Below are 22665 nucleotides of genomic sequence, written 5' to 3' on the forward strand. Positions count from 1 at the left end.
AAAGTCTGCCTAGGAAATGTCGGTATGTGCCGTTACCCCATGGGTCAGGAATGATCTGGTGCTTGCACAGGGGACCTTTACCTTTACTTTATAATCTAGTAGATGTGCCCTTCCAGATGTCTGAATGCCTGGAAAAAAGCTGTTCTGTTTGATTCTCCAGATCGTATAAACAAGCTGTCAGGTCCATATCCAGATTAAATACTAGCTAGACAGACAGAGCAGTTGAGATCCAGAGAACTAACACATGCCTATAAAGTTTTCTGTTTAGGCATCTCACTCTTGAATCCCACGGAGGATTTCTCGGGGTAGAAGGGGTGGAGATTTTTGCTGATCCTCCCCCATACACTGCAGACCTCTGCCTCCCCCGCCCATGCTGTTCTTGGGCTCCGCTTTCCCTTGGGAGCAGCAGTTCAGAGGTTAGTTTGGTTTGCAGCAGAGGGGGAAGGGGGGGCCCACTAAGTGGTTGAAAATGTCTTCCCTTCTGCAGAAATCTCTGGTGGATCAAAGCCTCAATAAACTGACCCGGGGTCTATGCTGATGAGGGAGAATTACTATTCTGCGAACCTAGTTCTTTTGCTATTAATCTAGTACCACTTGAATTGAGGATCAGAATAAGGTGGAAATGCAACCTTCAGAAAACAGCTTTCATTTTTATTACAACGATTACAGAGACAGTTGCCACTTATGCAGGCTGCTCAAAAGAAATATACTTAGCATAGCTAAACTGTGTGTGATTTACACTTCCAGGTGCTCCAATGCCTTTGGCAAAGCAGACATGGGCACTTAATTAGAGTCTCATTGGTAGGTGCCTGAGGGAATAGCCTCTTGACTACGCTGTGTTTATGGAAAGCAGACATCCTACCAGCAGTCCACTGCATCAAATGTAGGCTTGTGTTTTACTCAGATAAGCAGGATGTCAGCTGTGAAGAGAACGATTTTTTGTTCCTTACCACAGGCTGCAATGCCCTGAACCTCTGGAGAATCTCTTGAGACCCACTGCAAGTGATTCAGTGGACAGAACAAACAAAAGAGCTGGCGTTGTACTGTTCTTCATGAGAAACAAATCTTGAAGCAGGGGCTATATATGTAAAAGTGCAGTGGTTATATACCAGGATGTTCAACTATTCAACCCCCCTACCCAAGAATATGACCACCATCCATCCTTAATACAATATCTTGTCTATAAGTATAGCTAGGTGGGCATTTCAGTTCATTTGGGTAGTTCATTGACCACTTTTAATTAACATTACAGTTTGTTTCTTCTGCCAGTTTTGCCAATAGGAACTACTGCATTTTTAACGCATTAAAGCGACAAATTTATTTTGAGATGGAGGAGGGTGTAGGGGAAGTTAACCTATGATTGAATGCAACAATCGTGGCGAATTTTTTTTATCTATTTTGATTATTATTGTTTATTTGTATCTGCTGAAATATGTGTTTAATAGTTTTGAATATATTTGAATATATATAAAGCGACAAATTCTATTTTGTTTACTGATTGAATGAGCAAAGCGGCAAATATGCAGAACGGTTATTCTGTTCATTAAGTGAACCAGGGATGGTTTAGCTCATTGTCAATCATTTGACTGTGATGATCACAACAGACAATCAGTGAACATGGAAGTCAAATGTGAACAGCTCACATGTGTTTAATTATACAAAAAAGAGAGGTTATTTTGCATATGCAATCACATTTAGCCTTTCTTTCAGGCACTGTCCACCATCAAACCCCCTCCCCCCAATCTGCACTTTGCTACATTCTTTAACGGCCCATTCCTGAGCCGCGCTGGCGGCCACGTCGAGGGTTGCACGGTTTTTTTGCACCGGGTAGAGGTTTTGGAGGTGCCGAAATCTCCTTAGGAGGCAACGCCGCTGGGTTGCCTCCTAAACCCAGCACAGGCATTCCTCTCATGAATGCTGTAGCCTAACGGGTTGCCAATCTCCTGGACTGGTCATGGCAACCCCGGCAGATGTGTGCAGCAGCCTCTCCAGACCAAGTGGCAAGCCTGTGCCGCCATGGAAAAGGACTCCTCTTCATCCCTTGAAACCAGCAGTCAAAGAGCAGCAGCCAAAGTAGTCCCTCCAGCAAACCAGAGGGCAACCATGTTCCTGTGTATCCTGCTCTAGTGAAAGCCATATTGTAGGGAATATGTCCAGGCATGTAGCCTGCACCAGCACCCCCCCCCCTCTTGTAACATCGGACTAGTTCAGCAAAGCCATTCAGCAGACATTGACATATCAATGACTCGCTCTTCAGCAATGATCTCCAGACATTAGCAGCGATCGCACCTTTTGTTTCAAGCCATTAAGCCAATCAGTGAGACTACTGACTTCTCCTGGGATTGCACAAGCCATTGGCATTAGAATAGATTTCCAAATTCTCATTGCCCTGCCCCGGCAGCCACAGCTTAAGCCTTTTGTCACCTTTTGTCACCTGGGAACCTAGGAGGGGTAAAGCCCTTCTCCCCGCCCCCAGAAAAACAGTATAACTGGAGAGCTCCCACCCCATTCGCTCTCTCCCTTGGGCCTTCCCCTCCATACTGCCTGGCACTCTGCCAGAGGGGGTGTTCATGCTTGGACACCTAGCCCCCCCCCCGTCCCCTTTTTATCCCCCAAAGCTGCATGGAATTCAGGATGGACAACTAATCTGCAAGAGAGGTGCAGTATATTTCCTCCTCTGCCTGCCACATGGCAAAAGTCTCTATTCCTCTCTTTGATTCCTAGACTCTGTATGTTGTGTGACGTGTATGTGTAGTTTTGTATGTGCGTGTGAACATATAATCTGAGTAAATTACTTTTAACCTAATTCCATTGCTTCTGCCTCTTTACTGGTCATGGTATGGACTCTGGTAGATAAAGGTTGCATCCCAGCTCAAGTTATGCCCATTGCCGGTTATTGATTCGCTAATTTCCCCATATAACAATTCATAACCGGGCATTTTGGCTAACAATGCACTAGAAGTACACAAAACGTTAATCTTTCAACAGGTAGTGTCTTATGTTGTGACGTGTTGCTCTGTACCTGCACACTATTGCATTATTTCATAGGAACAGTAAAAGTTTTTTTTTAAACACCATATGTCTGTCAAATTTTCGTTGCTAAAACCTGGTTGACAGATGAAAGAGGGGTCTGTGGAATGCATGGCTTGTTTTTCCTCTGTACTGTTGGCTCATCATACCTGCATGACCGGATGTTTGTTACACACAAAACAAGTCAGGTATGTGCATTTATGTACTACCTTATGAGAGTCAATAGCTATTTGGAGGGTAGGAAGACCAATCACTCATAGAATCATAGAGTTGGAAGGGACCACCAGGGTCATCTAGTCCAACTGCCTAAACAATGCAGGAAATTCACAACTACCCAGGCAACTGCTGGACTCGTACGTTGCATCAGCATGAGGAACTGCTCTGGTTAGTTGGCACCACGTGCTTGTGCCCTTGCAACATGTGCCCTTGCAACATGTGCCCTTGCAACATGTGAAGTGACTTACGTAGGAAAACCTGTAAAAACCTGTAAAAGCAGTTATTGTCCAAGCATATAAATACTTGACATGGCATTCAATGTACATTTGAGACTATCTAGTGCAGGGCCCAACCAATGTTTAAATGAAGATGGGGGCAATCATGGTAAATTCAAATGCAGATCATGTTTGTGTTAACGTTCTGAGAAGCCCTGAAGTTAATTCAAGCCCCACAGTGAAATTGATGGGACTTACAGCACTTGAATATGTGACTGTTCCAGCCTAAGCTATTATGTACTCAACCACCAAGCCTTTATTTGTGGGAAACCTTTAAAAATGTATGCTTTCATAAAACAGTAACAATTTAATTCCATCTACTTGCTTCACAGACAAATATAAGTTCCTGAAATTCTGCAATGTGAAGAAGGTTTTGTTTTCAGCTGTGATACTCCTGTCAATGGACTTATAAAGAACATTAATTCAGAATAAATTATTTCCATTGTCTAAATATTTTGTGTACTTGTGAACATTCGTAAAATCAATCGAAAGCACTTTGTCAAAATGTCAAGGATTTACTACCATCTGCTGCCATATTAGAGAAGTTTTTTTTAAAGGCAGCATATTTGGGTTTTTCTCTCCTGCAGGTCACAAAGGCTAAATGTTGAATGTTTTTTAAATGACTATTAAATCAATGAACAATTTCATCCAAATAAGCATCACTGTGAAAAATCTGAACCAAATAATACCTTTGAGACTAGGGTGTTTTTTTCCAAATGGAAAGTGACTATTTCTACCTACAATTGCCAAAATACTGCATTCCCACAGCCAGAAAGCACCACTTGTCAGGGGTTGGGGATACTCCCAGCTCTCACTATGAGAAGAGCTGAGTCCAGGGCTGGATTTTGGGGGGTCTGGCAGGGGCACTTGCCCAGGGCGCAAGGAGAGGGAGGGCGCCTGCGCAGGCATAGGGAACATGGGCATGGGGAGAAAGAACGCCACCCCACCACATCATGGGTGCAGCTGCCCACCCACGGCCCAGCTGGTGCGTGCGCCATCCACCCGCCCTCAGTTCATACCACTGCCCTCAGTTCATACCACTGCTCTCCCTCACTTTCTTTCTGCAGGGGTGGCCGCTGTGCGCCCTGCCCAGCAAGCTGTGCGCTCTGCCCCTGGGGCCACCAGCACCTGACTCCAGCACACATGTGAGCATGGCATACCCCCTCCCTCCCCCGGCCCTGAGCGCTCCTTACCCCAGCTCTGTGCCTGGCTGAGTCTGAGTCCTTACAAAGAGCAGGTAAGTGGCCTGCTGGGCAGGGTCTTTGGGTGGTGGAAGGGAACCCAAGCGAGGAACATGACACTAAAAAGGATGAGTCCCATGCCAGTCTGGGACAGTGGACAGAACTTGTAGGTAGAGAGGAATACGGTAAGCTATACCACACAAAGCAAACATGATACCTGCTCAGTGGCCTGCAGCAGCAGCATCTCACAATCATTGCTGGAGTTGACTGTGTGGACATAATTCTGGTGCTGTATTGCTAGGTTATCCTCCCCACTTCCTGATTGAGTAGTGAGCAGTTGCCCCTTGACAATGCCCATCCCTCCTGCCAAGGCTGCAGTAGTTGCTGGGCTGGGGCTATGTGGATCTTATTCCTGTCTCAAGTGCGTGGAGACAGGCATGAGGAGCTGAGGAGGGGCCATGGCTTAGTGGCAAAGCATCAGCCTGAAATGCAAAACGTCCCAGGTTCAATCTCCCACATCTCTAGTTAAAGGATCTGGTAGTAGGTTACGTAAAAGACCTCTGCCTGAGATCTTGGAAAGCCACTGCCAGTCTGAGTAGACAATACTGTCCTCGATAGACCTATTCAGTATAAGTCAGCCTCATGTGTTCACAGGTCAATGAACAGGGAGGGCTGGGGAATCCTCCACGGACCCACTGAATGACCAGAGTTCAGTGGGACTTGTTTCCTGATAAGCCTGTTTAAGAAGCCAGCCTAAGTGTTCCCTGTGTTAACAGGTAAAAGAATGACAAATTCTCGGGAGTCTCTTAACCCTAAAAAAATGTCAACAGTATGAATGATTCCTATTTGAGAAATGTGTGCGTGGGGGGGGGGGGGTTAAGTCACAATTGTAATTCTACTTTAAAAAATCCTCCCTTTATCACAAACTCACCAAACAGATGCAACAATTTTAACTGGATAAAAATGCTATTCCAATACAATATTCCACTGAGGATATTTTTAAAAGCTGTTTTTAATCCAGCATGTATCATCCAAAACAACTAATTCTGTAATGGCATGTGCTCAATTCCAAAGAACTGCTTTTGTCACAAAAATGACAGCTGCTGTGTGCAATCCTAAGCAGAAATAAGCCCTTCTCTCAGTCCAATGGATTTAGAAGAATGTAACTCTGCTTAGGACTGCACAGTTGGTATGCTAAACTGAAAGGGAGATTTGCTGTTTGTTGATCTTTTTTTTTTTTTTTGGGCTGTCCTAATTCTCTATGCTTGCTTCTCCCAAAAGGAATAGATAAACTTGAGTTAAAATTCTAAATATCTATTTTTAAGGTATAAATAATTGAGATGTGAGACAATTGTGATTGGGGTCTCCAAATATCTTTAAGGTTATTTAAAAACAGTTGAGGACATTGAATTGGGCCCATGGCGTTGTGTGTATTCAGTCCTTTCCCTGCACCATTTTTGTAAGTCTGCACCCCCAACTATCTGTCCCATATGTTTTCCTGGGAGCAGGGGTGGGAGGTGGAGAAACAGCAGATGGAGTGATTTAGACTGAAAAATGGCTTTGGGAAAATAGTTAGTCTACCTTTCTCCCAGTGGTAAGACTCTGAACCAATTTCTGCCCCCTCTGTGGATACATTTCAATGAAATTAAAGATGTCAGGAGAGCCAATCCTGTATTTTCTCTACTTGTGCCCTTACAGTTGCCTTGGAGTAACCTTCAAACTACATATATCTTGCTGTTTGCTGCTTATTTTGCTACTGGGGTAACTGTTCCTTGGAAGCAACAGAGACCTTTTAAATCAGCTAGCCAGTCAGAGCCCCCATGTGGGTCTTAAAGGAAACCAACTGTACTCTCTTTCCTGTTCTATAGATCCCTGTCAGGAATCATAGGAGTTCCGCATCCCAAGTGGTAGCTGAATTAGGGTCCCAAGGACTGGAGGGAGCAACTCATCAACCAAAAGAGGGACTAGAATAAAGCCTGACTGTTGGGAGTCCTGATACTTTGGACTCTCAACGCATGCTTCCATTCCCACTCTGAGCAATACATAGATATAATTGTGGGCCGTTCTACTGTGTTCTGCAGCACTATTCCCCTGTCTGCTTCTTGCACCTGCTCAAGTGCCTACTCTGCAGCTTCTTCTGCCCTGCTGTCCTGTAATTCTTACCCTATGGCCTCTGACATTGCCAAGGATCTTTGGTCTGTCTTATGGAATTTGCAGGTGCCTGTCTTCTCTGCCACAATTATCCCATACGCTTTACTTGTACTGTAGCCTGATACTGCAAAGACCTGGACGCAGAACCCCAGTCATTGTGGCATGTAAGGCATGCATAGAGGCCACTGAGGTGTTCAGAAAAGCCCTTGTCTTTCCCAGATGCTATAAACAGGGTTTGTCAAATGTGTGAGCGTGTGCTCTCTATGTGGGGATGCCTTTGAAAACAGGTCCGAAACTTCAATTGGTGTAAAATGTGGCCGCCAGGCTACTGTCAGGCATTGGTTACAGGGATCATATTACCTCTGTGCTGAAACATCTGCGCTGGCTAACCCATCTACTTCTAGGACCAATTCAAAGTGCTATTTCAAACCTAAATGGTTTGGTGCAAAGGTACCTGAAGGACCGTCTCCTCCCAAACTATCCAGCCTGCCACTTAAGATCTGCCTCTCAAGCCCTGCTCTCTGTGCCCCTGCTTTCAGAACTGAGGTGAGTGAAAATGAGACAGGGCAGTTTCTGTGGTGGTACCTTGTCTTTTGAATGCTCTCCCCCTTGAGGCTTGCCTGGTGCCTAGCTTACTTTCATTTAAGTGCGAGACTAAAACACATCTTTCCAACCAGGCTTTAATGATCTACTTTGTTTTATGGATAGTTTTCATGCTGCTGATGTCTAATGATCTATGTTTTTTAATGGCTTATGTTTTACTGTGGTTTTAACTGTAAGCTGGAGCAGTAGTTAATTCAGCCCTGGTATATTCTTATAAATAGGATATCAAAAATAAAACCTGCTGGGCGAATGACTATGAGTCGATTCTCTGTGGTACTAAAACATTAATAACACACAGCATAAAAACATTAATTTTAAAATGTAACACCCCCCGTAAAAAAAAAAAAAAACCCATAGGTTGCTACAGGGAAAAGGAGAAGCAAGCAGAGCTGTGTGGGGCTTTGTGGGCACTTTCCTCCTTAATCTGGTCTATGCAAGCCAGCAATTCCAGTGGCATTCCCCAGGATCATTGCTGCATCTGGCACTGGTCAGTTATCTTCCTCAATTATTTGAATGCAGGGAGGTACAAATTCCAAAGATAATACAAAACTGAAAGGGATCGCAGGCATGCTAGACTAAGAACTCAAAGTGATTTGAAAAACCCAGAGAAGTGAATGGGCAGGAACAAAATAAAATTCAACAATAAGCATGTGTAGGTAGGGGAGTTCTTGTATACAAGGACCTTATTGATTTGAGGCTAAAGACCAAATCTATGCCTCAGTCGCCGGATGCTAAGAGTTGCTTTTCAGCACTGAATCCACTCCTCACATTGCTGCTCTGAGATACCACACAAACGGCAACTGCTACTTAATGACTGCAGAATCTCCACAGCACCAAGGGACCATGTTCTCACTTTTTAACATGATTTAACATGAATGTATTTCTTTGTTAGGAAATTAATGGAAAAAGCTTACTCTTTGGGCAGAAATATTTGTTCAGGCAGAGAACACATCTCTATTGTGAGCCCCTCATATAAAAGGATTATGAGATGAGCCAACTCTAAAACTGACTATCAACATTTATCCAGAGGCTCTACTTGTAGATTTATGTCCTAGAAAGAAATGGTTTGTCTAAGCTTATGGAGAGAACATATCTGAAAAGAAGGTACTTAGCTGTTTCAAAATACAGTTCTAATACAATTCACACCAGTGACAGAGACACTGACCTAATAAAGTTGAAAGGAAACAAATTAAAAACAACAGTACAGCTCTTCCACAGATCAGTTCCCTACATTCTCTTTCCTCAAGCTGAGCAACCACTGCCTCTATAATAACCCTGGCCCCTTCCTATCAGACTCAATTGCTCAAGAAAAGAAGTGGAAACCATGGGGTGTGCCTATCTCAGGTTTTACCATGCGGGAGTGGGTATTCAGGTGTGATGCCGCATCCGATGGTCAGATGATCTCCTGGTCTAAATTTTCACCTTGGTTTAAACTGTTTAATAAGAACCATGAAAGAGCCCCCTATCTATCCAAAATTTCTGCATTCAAGCTCAGAGTAGCGTTTACGTCATTAAGATTTCAGACCATGCCAACAGCCATGTTAGCTGGACGCTATGCCCAAATCCCGATGGCCTCTCGTGTATGTATCTGCGGATCCTCAGAACTCGAGGACCTCCCCCATTATGTGCTGAACTGCTCTATGTACCATGAACCCAGATCTAAATTTCTTGGGTCTTTTTTACCCAAGATTAGCTTTTTTAATGATCAGGAGAAGCTCTCTTTTCTCCTGTCCGATACTGACTCTGCTGTCACTTACAATATGTCTCTTTTTGCCCTAGCAGCCAGGAAAATTCGAGCCAGCACTGCAGTTAAACCGGACAACATTTGTATTTGATTTAAATTTATTTTTTACTTGATTTTAACTGTTTTCTTGTTGAATCTGATTTGATTGTGTCTACTTGATTGTAACGGCCTTTGGCTATATGTAATAAATCTGTACTACTACTACTACTCCCAACTCTGTTAATTCTCAGAAATTAAAACATCTCTTCCCATTTTATAGGATCTGTACACCTAGCTCATGTCTCTGCTAGAGCATTTCCCTCCCTCCTTGCTGTCTACTTGTATCCTTGGTTCAATCATTAATCCATCATTCTTGTGAGACCTTCCACAGATGGGCTAAGAATGAACATGTTCAGGAAGGTTCAGGGACATAGCTATGGAGAGAACTCTGATTTTGGAAGTGAGATGCAAAGACTGTTTTGGCTAATGAACCGTGCTAATATTTCATGGCAGCTGAGCTTTAAAACTCTCATGTGATCCTCCTCAAACCCTAAACTGTGCAATTAAAAATTCTGGCTGAAAAGATCCCTAAGGTACTGCCTTAAATATCTTAATTAGGCATAATCCCATTGCGCATTATGTTTACTGAGAGCATTTAGAGTGGCTGAAATACGCAAAGGAAATTTGAAATAGCTGAGCAGATAGCAAGCGAAAGTAGAGTGCCATTTCAAAAGAGTGAAGGGATTCCAGCAATAATCTGTACCAGTTCAGAGCAAGTGTGCAAATCAGGTATCCCATTTTGAATCTGAAAATCTGTTTTCATCAAGGGAAGAAATATTTTTACTATGGTATGGGGGGGTGGGAGGGATGGCCCATAGCAGCAGAGCATCTGCTTGGCATGCAGAAGATCTCAGGTTCAATTCCCAGCATCTCCAGCTAAAAGGATCAGGTAGAAAGTTATGTGAAAGACCTTTGCTTGAGACTCTGCAGAGCAGCTGCCAGTCTGAATAGACAATACCAGCCTTGATGGATCAAAGGTCTGATTCAGTAAAAGGCCATTTCATGAGTTCGTGTAAGGAAGACATTTCCATTCTACGAATGATAGCAATGATTCCCTCTCTCGATAAATTCAGACTTAAGTCACTGACAGAAACAATTACTTATCAGTTCTTTTCACAGCATCAACAGCACCCAAAAAAACAATATTTGTTTCAATATTTTGGACGCTTGTCTTTTGTAGAGCCCCAAAGCCACTGAACATGTGGTGCTTCTTGAAATTGCATTTAATGAAATTGTCTCAGGGAAATTATCCTTTCATGTACATGAACTAAGGAGCTTTGGGATTTAGGATGAAATCTGGGCCATTTTTTGCTTAAACCCTTAGTCATTATCCATTCCTCTAACTCAAATTACTCCATTCACGCCTGGTGTTTTGTCAGCGAAAGAGAGCTGAAGGAAAAATGGGCATTTTAATATATGGACTGCTTTTAAACAAGCAGAATGCAAAGCTGCTGAAGGATATGATCATCAGCCTTTCCGGAGATCCCTGCTGCTGGACTTTACCACTTCAGATTGCAAGTGTGAGACCAAATATTGGACTCCTCACACATTGAAAAGAATCCATACACATACCAAGAGGAAGATAGTTCTTACCTATTTTCCCCATACCATATCTTTACATTATCAGCTCTCTATGCAGTGGTCTTTTCCTCATTCCTCCCTCCTACAGTTTATACCATACTATTTCCTCGACTCCTAAAATGAGTATATCTTCCCCTCTCCCTCTGTGACCCCAGAGGTAAGGGACTGAAACACATGATCTGATAGGTAGACCTTGCTGGAGCGGTACAACCATTTTTTCTGACTCGTTGCTTAATTTGTTCCCATCATGTCAGCTTCAATTGCATGAACACTTACTTGGGAGTAAGTCACTTTGAACTTAACCACACATACTGTTGAATAAACATAGATAGGATCACATTGTGTATTGGCAGTGTCCTTGGACCACTAGCCATGTTTGACTGCTGATATTAGGCATATTATGTTTTGGGAGGATGCTGCTCTCACATTCAGACTGGCCATACATATAAACCCTGAACTCTGTACCATATACCATTGGTGCACACTGGACAGTGCATGTGTGATTTACATTTCATTATGTGTGATATAAGTTGAAAAAAGAGCCCCCTTCCTTTCCAAAATCCATGGCAAATATCTACGCAGCTACAAAATAGTGACTGAGCTAAGACATTAAAATGGCCAGGTTTTAGCTATAGAAGGTAGAAGCAAAGCATTCTACAGCAGCCAGTTTCAGAGTTCTCCATGGCATCTTAGTTCTGTTACTAATTGCCACACCATTACTTGTCCAAGCAGTTAAAAAAATCAGAGGAATAATTCAAAATGAAAAAGAAATGTGCAATGCATTTCTTCAACCTTCTGGTGTCTGGATTTAATGCAAAATAGGGGGGGGGAAACCACCACCCGAGTGTCAACTTAATTGATAGTTTTCATTTCCAGCAAAGATCTCTACAGTTTAATCACAACTCTACAGAGGTAAACCCCTGCAAGAAGGGTTGTTTAAAAATGAGAATTTAATTTAGAAACACATTTCTAGGATTCCACAGAGGAAACGGTCAATGTTGCTCCCTTGGTCTTATTGAGTTATCTGTAATGGTATATGATTTCCTTCCAGGCCCTTTGAATTCAATGGTTTCCTTCCAAACACATTGAACTAAATCATGCATTATGAAACTGTTTAAGCCTGTCCAAAAACCACCATTTGCTTTTTTTGCTCAACATATTACATAAATATGCCATAATTTGTAGCAGGTTGTAAGAACCACTTGACTATACAATTTTGAGGACAAAGAGATACCAGCTTGACTTTCACAGCTGTATTATTGGCACAATGGAATTTGCAACAAAAAAAATTAATTGTGGCTAATGAAACTGTTCTATTTTCATTGAACACATGTAGATAGAGATAAAATAAGAAACTAAATAGAAGGCTTTGGCAGAAAACAGTGACTACTTAAAATTAGCAAAGTAAGCTGAAATTCCTATTCACATAAATTCAGGCTCCCTAATTTAAACACATGCGAACAATTACTACATTGCATATATTAAAAAAGACGTATATGTCTTTTGAATGGACACTTACAAACTGAGTAGCGTTCTTTATATCTAAACGATCATTTTTAAAAAAAATCAAGTCGTTGTATACGAACTCACCAATTGAAAACTGAAGCACAGAAGCTGTGGTTGTGTTAAGGCCATTAGTGGTCTATGGAAGGAAGAAGAGAAGCAATGTTGCACAATTTTCTTGGGAACCAAAATGGGAAACTTTCAGTTGCATCACTTGGTAGGATGGAATAGATAGGGTACAGGTGAAAGCCATGTGGGTGTCTGCATTAATACATTGGTTAGCTGTTTCTTAACAACGGCAGCTTGAAAAATGAAGATTGGTTTGATTGAGCTTTGCTAATTATTCTTACCATATACAAGCATTATGAACTTGTTGCCTTTGTCAGAACTGCATTCAGTCACTAACAGTGCATTCCTAAGGAGAGTTACTCCAGTCTAAGCCCATTGAAATGAATGATGCTAATTTTCTATCTACAACCTCCAAGTGCAAATTGTTTTTCTAGCAAGCGGACTTATAGTGCATTCTTAAGGAGAGTTACTCCAGTCTAAGCCCATTGAAATGAATGGGCTTAGACTGGAGTAACTCTCCTTAGGAATGCACTGTAAGGGCTAGAGAATATCTTATGGAGTTCATAGGGATGCCACTGGAAAAGGGCCAATTTGCTTCAGTTAGACCTCAACCCATGACTTGCTACCATCACGTTGCATGCTTCCCTATCTCCTAGTAGCCACCAGCAAAATGAAATGTGCACACATGAACTAACACTGCAACAAGGGCAAGGCATGTGGTTAGTGAGAACCACAATGAGGCTGGTGTTTCCAAAGGTTACCAGAACATGTGCCTAGTTATCGCTGATCTAAAGCAAAAAAACAAAACAATCCAGTAGCTGCTGGGGACTTACTGGGACTTATTTACTCTCTGTAGCCTCACTGAAGCAGCTGCCTGAATTGTTATTACCCAAATATGGGGGAAATGCTTTTGAGGTATCTTCCCTATTCAATGTGGAGCAAAATCTGGAAGTGGCAGTCCTCCTAAATGTCTAGCCCAGAATTGTTTCCTCTTAGACCCTCTGAGGCTGAGGAAAGAGGCAACAAATTCTGGAAGAAAGTCTGCCTGGCTCAAAGGAGAACACAGGTCAGGGGTGGCAAATTCCAGCAAGACATCTCCTGATGTCAAGATTTCAGATTTTGCTAACCCTCTACACAGGATGAGGATAGAGAAGAGAAGCAGGACATTTAGGCAGGATCTCTTAAAAATACATATCCACCCTTTCAGTTCAATGAAGTTCCAAGGCAACTATACACCCCTGCTGAAAACTGCTACTTCTAGAGAGAATACAGGTGATCGCAGTCTCGGGTCACGCATCATCAGACTTCATTAGCCATGGATGAGAGGATACAATTCAGTACCTTCTTGGCAGACTTCCTAGGACTCCTATGTAAGCTAGTTCGAGTTCCATGATGGAGGAAAAGATAGGATATAAATGCTACAAAAATAAAAAAAAATAATACACTGGGAAATGCTAATTCTGGAAAAACACCTGCCAGATTTTGCTACCACTGGACCAGAGTCTCCAGTTGTAAGGTAGCAATTTCTGGCTAACCTTATCATTTCAGCATTTTGCTACCTCTGAGCCAGGAGGTGGTAGAGGGACCAGTAACTAACACTGTTACAAGTGCAACACTTGGTTGAGTATAACAGCCCATTCCTGAGCTGTCGGCGGCTGGGGATGGCAGGGAGGAGGTGCCACTGTGGTGCCTCCTAACCTGTTTCCTGGGTGCCGAAAGCTCGAAAAAAAACCCTTTAAAGCCATTTTAAATGGGCCTTTTTGCCCCATAGAGAACAGCGAGGCTGTGCATGCTAAAAAGCAGGGGCAGCACCGCCGTTCTTGCTGTTGGCGTGCTAGGCTGAAAGAGGACAGGGAGCTGCCTAAAGGCAGCTCCTCCCCCCCAGCACGCCCTGGGAACACCCCAGGGATGCCGGGATGCCCCCTGGAACACTGGCATGGGGCTTTACGCCGGTGGGACACTGGTGGAAGGCCCTGTCGGTGTCCTGGGGTGGCGCTGCTGTGGCAGCGCCGGGAGGCTGGCGTCCGGGCCTCCCCACTGGCGTTGGGGCCACTTACAGCAGTGTAAGTAGCCCGGACACCGGCATGGGGGGCCCAACGCCAGCACAGCCCCTTCCTGGCCTCCTGAGTACTTTCATCGTCAGAAGTCAGGAATGCGCTGTTAGTCTATGGGCTACAATCCGGACTTGCAAAATCTGGCAAGGAGACAAAAAAAACAGCACATTTGAAACACTGAAAAATCTGGCCAGGAGGAAAATTGCAACACTATAATGGTGCACAGTTTTGGGGTTATGAATTTATTCCTGCTGGCAGTGGCTCTTGAAGGTCTCTGGCAGATGTGTTTCCCAGTCTTGCTATTGTTTAACAAGTAGGACCAGGGTTTAATTAAGGACTTTCTACAAGAAAATCATGAGCTCTACAACTGTACTATCCCCCCCCCCCCACAATGGCTAAATCTAACAAATGTGGACTGGATTGCTATCCAAACCATGAAAAATGGATGATGATTTGTCATGAGTGAATATATTTTAATGTAACCATAATTTAAAGCAACTAATTATTTTAATGAGCATGCAATGAATACCATTGCACAAATTATGTTATGGAAAAGGGAACTTTTAATTTATCACTACTCTCTGTCTCCATTCATAATGCATCTCTATTAACATGGAAGACTTATCCAGAATTATGTGACAAAAATAATTAACGGTCTGGCACTTATAGAGAATTAAATCCTCTTTCAATAGTTGTGTCTTTCATTTTAATTATGCATAGTTAATGGGTGGGTTAACAACTTTAGTGGCAAAAGGTTTCACAGCTAGTACCCTAAAGTGTGGCAGTGGCTCATAAAATATTATTTGGCTACAGGTAAATGAAAAGCGGGATCTTTGAGAATTCTCCAGACATTTTAAAAAGATGATATTCTTCTCCACTTTCAGTATTTCTGTTTCTGCAGACTTCAGTGTCTTTGATCCTGTGATAAAAGGCCTGCAAACACACTTCCAGCACTGAAGGGAGCATCAGACCGGCTGTTCTCAATGGCAGCATAGCGTTATTTGGCCCAAAAGGGGGGGGGCACAAATAAGGATAGTGATTACAATCAGAGGATTGGTGCATATATCGTGTGAAGAAAATTAAGATATTTAAGGGGGAAAGCAATAAGATAATGCAGAATGGTGCTGGGTATGTGAAATTTACTTGTTTTCCACTTAGAATACTTATGGAATACTTCAGACAAGATGACAACTAGAGTTTGTAGCTATGTAGGATTGGTGATCCTCGAACTCACATGTCCCCTTTCCTCTTCCTCTTGCACTCACAGTCTGTTATGTTTGAAAGTGAAACAATGGTTTGTACTCTTTCCTGGTTACTCTGTGAGCCACGTGAAGCAGGACTCTGGAGACGCATCATATAAATTTTCTACATAAATACATAAGAGTTTGTGATTTGCATGTAATAGCAAATCAGAGTGTGCCAGGAAAGCATCACATCCATACTGAGCTCCCTACCCTTCCCGAACTCTGCCCTCCCCAGGCACTGCCCTCAAATTTCCAGGAATTTCCCAAGTCAGAGTTGGCAACCTTAGTAGCACATCAGCTATTGCATGACCTGAACAGCAGGTGAAAATTCTCAGTAGGGTGATTTTCTTTTCTGTGTTCCCACCACGTTAGAAGTAATGCTGGTGCTGAGTAACCACTAAACACTTAGAAGCATCCCATTATGCCACTGCTGATTCATTCTGTGGAAATGCCTTTGCTATGGAACAGCCATAGCCTCAGATGATTAACTGTACTTTGCACACTTGACTTTGCTTGAGGGCTAAAGCAAACAACAAAATGTAACAAGAATGTGCAAGGCAGTAATTTCTAAAGGTATATAATTGAAAGAATGGCTTGGAATGGGAAAAGGGGGCAATTATTTTGGGGACAAGTACATTTACTTGTTGTTTCAGGAGAAGCAACAATGCTAAGGGGGGAAAAGCAGAACCCCAATGCTGGTAGGTTAAAAATGACATGTGAGACAACCTGACAGGCTCTGAATTCAAAATGTGTAATCCCTCAAATCAATCAAATTAACAATCACTTACCAATTCTCTTGGTCCATATGGCTCGCAGAAAGTGACAGCATTGCCATGCATAATTACCCCGCATTGGTCTCCAACCTCACAATTACTACATTCAAACCTGCAACAAAACAGAATGCAGTCAAACAAGTCAGAGCCTTGATAGTTTTGACCTTTGCAAAGAAGAATCTGTTTTAGAGTCCCCAAATTGAAGTGAGCAAATTACCATCCTAATCAGAAAGGTTGCTTGGAAGAACTCAGGGACAATCATTTTGTTTATCTCGCAAGTCTTGCTTTTTTCAGCAACACACTCCTCTTTACGTAACTTAGTAGCTTTAAAACAAATGAATAGAGTTTTCTTAATGCTCTCCAAAGTCAGAATATCCAAATACAGCAGATTTACAATAAGCAAGATTCTTGGTTTCAAATAGATTGTGTGACAGTCAGGAACTCTTGAAAAACAAAAGACATATAAATATATATACTATAAATGTATCTATTAAGTAAGGAGGAGAGAAGAAAGTATGGTATAGCCCGAACTTGTCAAATCTAGAAAGCAAAGCAGGGTTAGTACTTGGAAGGGAGACCTCCAAGGAAGACTCTGCAGAGGAAAGCAATGGCAAACCACTTCTGCTTAATCACTTGCTTTGAAAGCCCCTTGCTGGGATTGCCATAAATTGGCTGTGACTTGACAGCACTTTACACACACACACACACACACACAAACACACACACATTCCTTGAGGACAGATAGATTTGCAGTCTTTTGTTAATTGTTATTATAATAAGTTTGTTATTCAATCTGATACCAACTGATTATTCTAACTAAAGGTGGGGGGCCCTGACTGCTTCCACTCCCTAATAAATGTGTGCCATCTACTTATTAATTGGTGTATTGGCGGAATCTTAATGCCAAATGTTAATTGTTTTATTTATATTGTATTCTATATTGTTTTATTGGTTTTATGTATCGAGTACTGCTGTTAGCCGCCCTGAGCCCGGCCTAGGCTGGGGATTGAGGGCGGGTTAAAAATCTAAATTAATAAATAATAATAAACACATTTTTCTCAGTTCTGCTGCTAGTATTTTGTTCTTTCTTGTGTAGTACCTATATGCCAGGCACTGTAAAGACAGATCGCACAGTCAGTGTTTAGAAAGCCCTACATTCTAAGGACTATTCCACATAGACAGGTTAATGGGTACGTAGTCCATACTTTCAGCACCCCCATGTGTGAGGACAGTACATATTTTCATTTCACTTTAATTGGTACGTGAACATCATTGTTGGCTTCCTGCTACATGGCCAACGTGAGATCCATGTATTATCTTCTTCATGCGTTATGGGAAACACTGTGAACACCTGTGACACAAATTCTCTCCTGCTCCTGCTGTTCCTCCAGACTTCCCTTCTAGCTTCTCAAGACCATCGCTCCAGAACTGTTTATTTTTGTTACTTCTGGTTTGCATTTAATTAAGCTAAACTCTTGATCAAAATTATAGACATTGATCTACCCAAGTATATGTATCTCTTGTTTACAAAAACAATGAGCCGGCAGGCATTTCCCATCTGTACCGTGCGAAAAACCATTTCAAATCTTAATGGGTACTTGGCAGGCTTTCCTCTTTGGCTACTGTCTGTGGTCTGATGATGAACAGGCAAATGTACCTTCGGCTCTGCTGTGTCGCCTACTGCCATACAGCTAGGCTTCTGTGCCGACTGACAGTATCGGCTTCTGCCACACAGATCCCCAATGCCTCAGACATTTGAGAGAGATTATTCATTTGAAGACAGCTTCCCAAAGATCTACTGTGAAGCACATATACTTTCTGCCCACCCCTTCCTCGCCTGTCCTCATTTTGTCACTTTTGGTTGGGCACAATATTCACCAAGGGGCTGGTGAAATGAAAGGATTAACTTGACAAGAATGACCCCGTGGCAGGTACAAGTGATGGTACATCCAAATAAATAACTTTTTAAGAAGCAGTTGCCCAGCTTCTATTACCTTATTATATTTTTTTCTTGAACCAAGACAGGGCAGGGGATATTCTTTCCTTCTTACAAGGACCTGTTGATGAGCACGCCTAGTACTAAATGCACACAGAAGTGCAACAACCCTGTCCCCTGCTGAAGTAATCGCACAACTGTTGCTAGGCACCCAAACCACCACAAAAAGGCTTGATTGATTCATAAACAGGCACGAAGCCATTGCAACAGATGGGCTCTAAGAGGATGGGCTGCCAAAAGACTACCCATGCACATGAGATTGCAGATCTGCTATTATTAAAATTACACCCTGCTGGTAAAAACTTGCTTTCTTTAACCCAAATGTTGCTTAAATATTGTCCCATGCGGGAAAAAAATCAAGTTAAAAAATCATGATTGGTCCCAAGGGAATGGATCCAGGTTCTGCAAATTGGCTGCTAATAGCTGGCGCACTATGGACTCTTTCTCTCTATAGGTTCTTTTCACTAAAGGGGATTCACTGTGCTTTCTGAGTAACAGTTAGGGCAGTCCGTTTCAGTCCCTACAGAATGAAGTGCTAATATGCTCAATGCAATTTTTCAGGTGCTGTCCTGTGAAGCAGCGAATTATTGAAAGGAACTAGTCCTTCTAGGTCCCTTTGGATGCTTTCGTGTGTTGGGAGAAATCTCCAGGGATGCAATAGGGAAAAACCCATTGAAAACAGAACGGGAAGCATCTGCGTGGGTACGATTTTGCTGTGTTGCCAGAGCTCCTGAAATGAGAAGTACTGCTAAATAGGTAAAGGTAGTCCCCTATGCAAGCACCAGGTCATTCCTGACCCATGGGGTGACATCACATCCCGACGTTTGCTAGGCAGACATTGTTTACGGGGTGGTTTGCCAGTGCCTTCCCCAGTCATCTACACTTTACCCCCAGCAAGCTGGGTACTCATTTTACCAACCTCGGAAGGATGTAAGGCTGAGTCAACCTTGAGCCGGCTACCTGAAACCAACTTCCGTCGGGATCAAACGCAGGTTGTGAGCAGAGCTTTTGACTGCAGTACTTACCATTCTGCACCATGGGGCTCTGTCATTATTAGGTCTGTTGCGTAATTAGAAGAAGCATGACAACTTTCTCACTGCTTGTGGCTGAAAAATGGGGGAGGGGGTGTTTGTAGGATTGCCATTCTACCTCTGGAGCAAAATTTTTTGAAGATCAGCTTTCAAAATCCAGGGGACGGGGGAGAGAGAAAGAAACAGTTTGGTGGGGAAGAGTTGCAGAAAAACAAAATGTAGTAGTGAAAGAGTTAAGCAGCCACTTCTCCACTGCAAGTCATCCTCTCCTGAATGACTTTCCTATCACTATTAATATTTCAGGTATTTATAATGTATTTTAAAGTCAAGGACCCTCTCCAAACAGCTCATAAAGTTCAAAGCAACAATTAAGCAACAGCTAAGTGAATTTAAAGAAAAACCCTTAAGTAACAACCATGCCTGCAAAAAGCCAAAACTTAGCCCCCAAAACAGCTTCTGAAACAGCTTCACTGTAAAGTTAAAAATACAATAAAAAATAAATTTTGGATCAGCAGCTGTAACTTCTAAGCATTTTTTTAGGAGACAGCCTCAAGGAGAATGCATTACACTACCTAATCCAGGCATCACCAGAATGTGTGTTACTGTGGCATTTACCTTCAGTTGGTTCACCTGTAGGGTTGCCAACCTCCAGGTGGTAACTGGAGATCTCCCACTATTACAATTGATCTCCAAGTGACAAAGATCAGTTCATCTGGAGAAAACGGCCGCTTGGGAAGGCATTATATCCCATTGAAGTCCCTCCTCTCCCCAAACCCTGCCTTCCTCAGGCTCCACTCTCAAAATCTCCAGGTATTTCCCAACCCGGAGCTGGCAACCCTAAAGCCCTGCAAACAGAATTCCAGAAAGGATGAATCTTTGCTTCAGTCCATTTGTGTTCTTATTATGTTCTTACTCTGGGCCTGGAGCAAAGATAAATACAGCAAGGAAGAGAGTGGATTGGTCTGGACAGTGTTTTCCCCTTCATTTTGTTTTCCTCTGTTGATCACCCAGAGATTGTGTTAGACTTTCCCCTCCCCTCCTATCAGGCCACAAACAGGTTGTGCAAGTCTGAATTTAAATGCCACCGAATTAACTAATCAAAAGATACTTCTAGTTATTAGATGCGGGGAGTGGAGATGACCATAATGTCTCCCTAAGACACATCTGTTTTGTGGCAGTTTTGGGAAGCCATCTTCAAATAAAGCACCAGAACTGATTGACTTTTTTTTGCTTTATCCGAAGGCAATTCCTATGTTCTTGAACAATGAACAGCTGGTATTTAGTTTGATGGTCAGGTTACTTTGAAAGGGGTGTAGATGAAGGGTTAACCCCTTCCTCCCCATTCAAAAAGTCCTTCTGCCAGTGCTACCCATTACTGCCCTGCTAACCCCTTTGCATACCCTTCTTCTCTGGGATATTTTAACTAAGGCAAACAGAGGTAGGTAAGGAGCGAGGACTCAACTAGACAATACGTGTGGCATGAGTCGAGTTGGAGGTCCCCCGACCCAGCTCATGTCACACGTAGGATTGGGGCACCGATATTCCCAAGTGCTGCAGAGTTGGATTTGGCTAGCCAGTGTGGAGCAGGAGGACCCCACCATGCTTGTGAGCTCAATCCACCCCTGCACCACTTGGGAACATTAGTCCCCCAATGTTATGTGTGACACAAGCCAGGTTGGGGGACCTTAGACCCAACTTGTGCCACATGTGTCATCTAGTTGAGCCCTGAGAGACTGAACCTCAGCAGCAACAATGGGATCCCTCTCCTCTACCTTGGAATGAGGCTACTGGGGGGCAGGGAGGAGCACTGACAGCTGCAAGGGCCAGTCTGAGCCCAGGCACCACCACTTGAGAACTTTGCACCGGAGAATATGTGATGTTGGTTCTTACTAAACTGCTGCAAGCAGTTGTACTTGTTCAGTGGCAAGCTACAGTCCAAAATTCCTTTTCAGCTTGACTACCAACGTCAGTTTACAGTTTTTTCAGCACAGGGGGACACAAGCACGTTATAGGTTAATCTGGATGACCTTATTAGGCCTTTTCTCTCTTTCTAATTTCTCAGATTCTATGCATATAAAGTGGCTTTACTGCTCGGCTACTTCTCTTCTCTAATCTGGTTTATGAAATACTGTGAAGAGCTCTGGTAGCTGGAACCTCTCTCTTTTTATCATCTTTCATCTCTTTTAGGATTATTTTCTTCATAAAATGATGAATAGCTTTGAGTAAATCCTGATTCCAAGCCTTCATGTCCCCTTTGAAATGTATTACTTCAAAAATTAAATGGCTCAGAGTCGGTGCGTTGGGGGGGGGGGGTTGGTACACCAGCAGCACATAAGTCACATCATTAGGGCATCAAATAAGAAGCCGGACTTTTCAGCTTACAAGGTTCCTACCATCTTGACACCATTTACCATTTAGATAGCAAAAGTATCTGTAAGCAAGTCTATAAATTGCCTTGGCAACTTACTTCAAGACTTCTTCATCTCATATAGGATCATCACTTTAATTTTCTCATGGTACTTAATATAGCTTATTGACACAGACCGTATTTCTCCTCTGCTGTCCTTTCACAGAACCATAAGCACCGAAGAAAGTTGTGGGGGAAACTCAAGGCCAATCATCAACGAAAGATTTTTACCAGCCCCCTAGATGTGTAGCTTTATGCAATTCCCCAGTCAATATTGAAACAAGTAGAAAAAATGGCTGTTTATAAAGGGAAGTAGAGCAATGTTAATGTCTGTGAAATATTAGGTTGCTTTCATTTCCTTGCTCATAGCATATGTTAACACTGATGCACTGTTTCTCTAATTCTGTGATCCAGTTTTGTGGCACTATTGTATGTTTCTTACAGCCCATTCCTGAGGTTTCAGGTTGAAACCTCTTAGGAGGTGGCCTGACCCTGCGGCCAGCGTAAGTGCGTGTAATCAGGAGATTACACGCACTTACGCTGGCGGGGAGGGCGGCTGCGCGGCTCCTCGCCCCTCCACCGGCGCGGCCTCTCCATGGCGCAGGCCACGGCGTACAGTGGCTGCACTGGCGCAGGGGGGCATTCCACGGGCAGGCTGGGAGGAGCCACCGGTTAGGCGGCTCCCTATCCCGGTTCGGCCCGGTACGCCGGCGCCGGGAATGGCGGTGCTGCGCCTGCTTTTTAGCAGGCACATTCTCACAGTTCCCT

The 22665-nt window shown here is 43.1% G+C and overlaps 1 protein-coding gene across 1 annotated transcript in view; it reads right to left on the reverse strand.

The window, feature by feature from the left end:
- RELN (reelin) overlaps positions 1-22665 on the reverse strand; it is a 362044-nt gene that overhangs the window by 177784 nt on the left and 161595 nt on the right. Inside the window, exons 7-8 of the mRNA XM_056847774.1 lie at positions 16479-16575; positions 12411-12462 (exon numbers count right to left, since the gene is read on the reverse strand). Coding sequence (XP_056703752.1) covers positions 12411-12462; positions 16479-16575 — 149 coding nt within the window. The remainder of the gene's footprint in view (positions 1-12410; positions 12463-16478; positions 16576-22665) is intronic.

This window comes from Euleptes europaea, chromosome 3 (assembly GCF_029931775.1).
Source record: "Euleptes europaea isolate rEulEur1 chromosome 3, rEulEur1.hap1, whole genome shotgun sequence".
NCBI lineage: Eukaryota > Metazoa > Chordata > Lepidosauria > Squamata > Sphaerodactylidae > Euleptes > Euleptes europaea.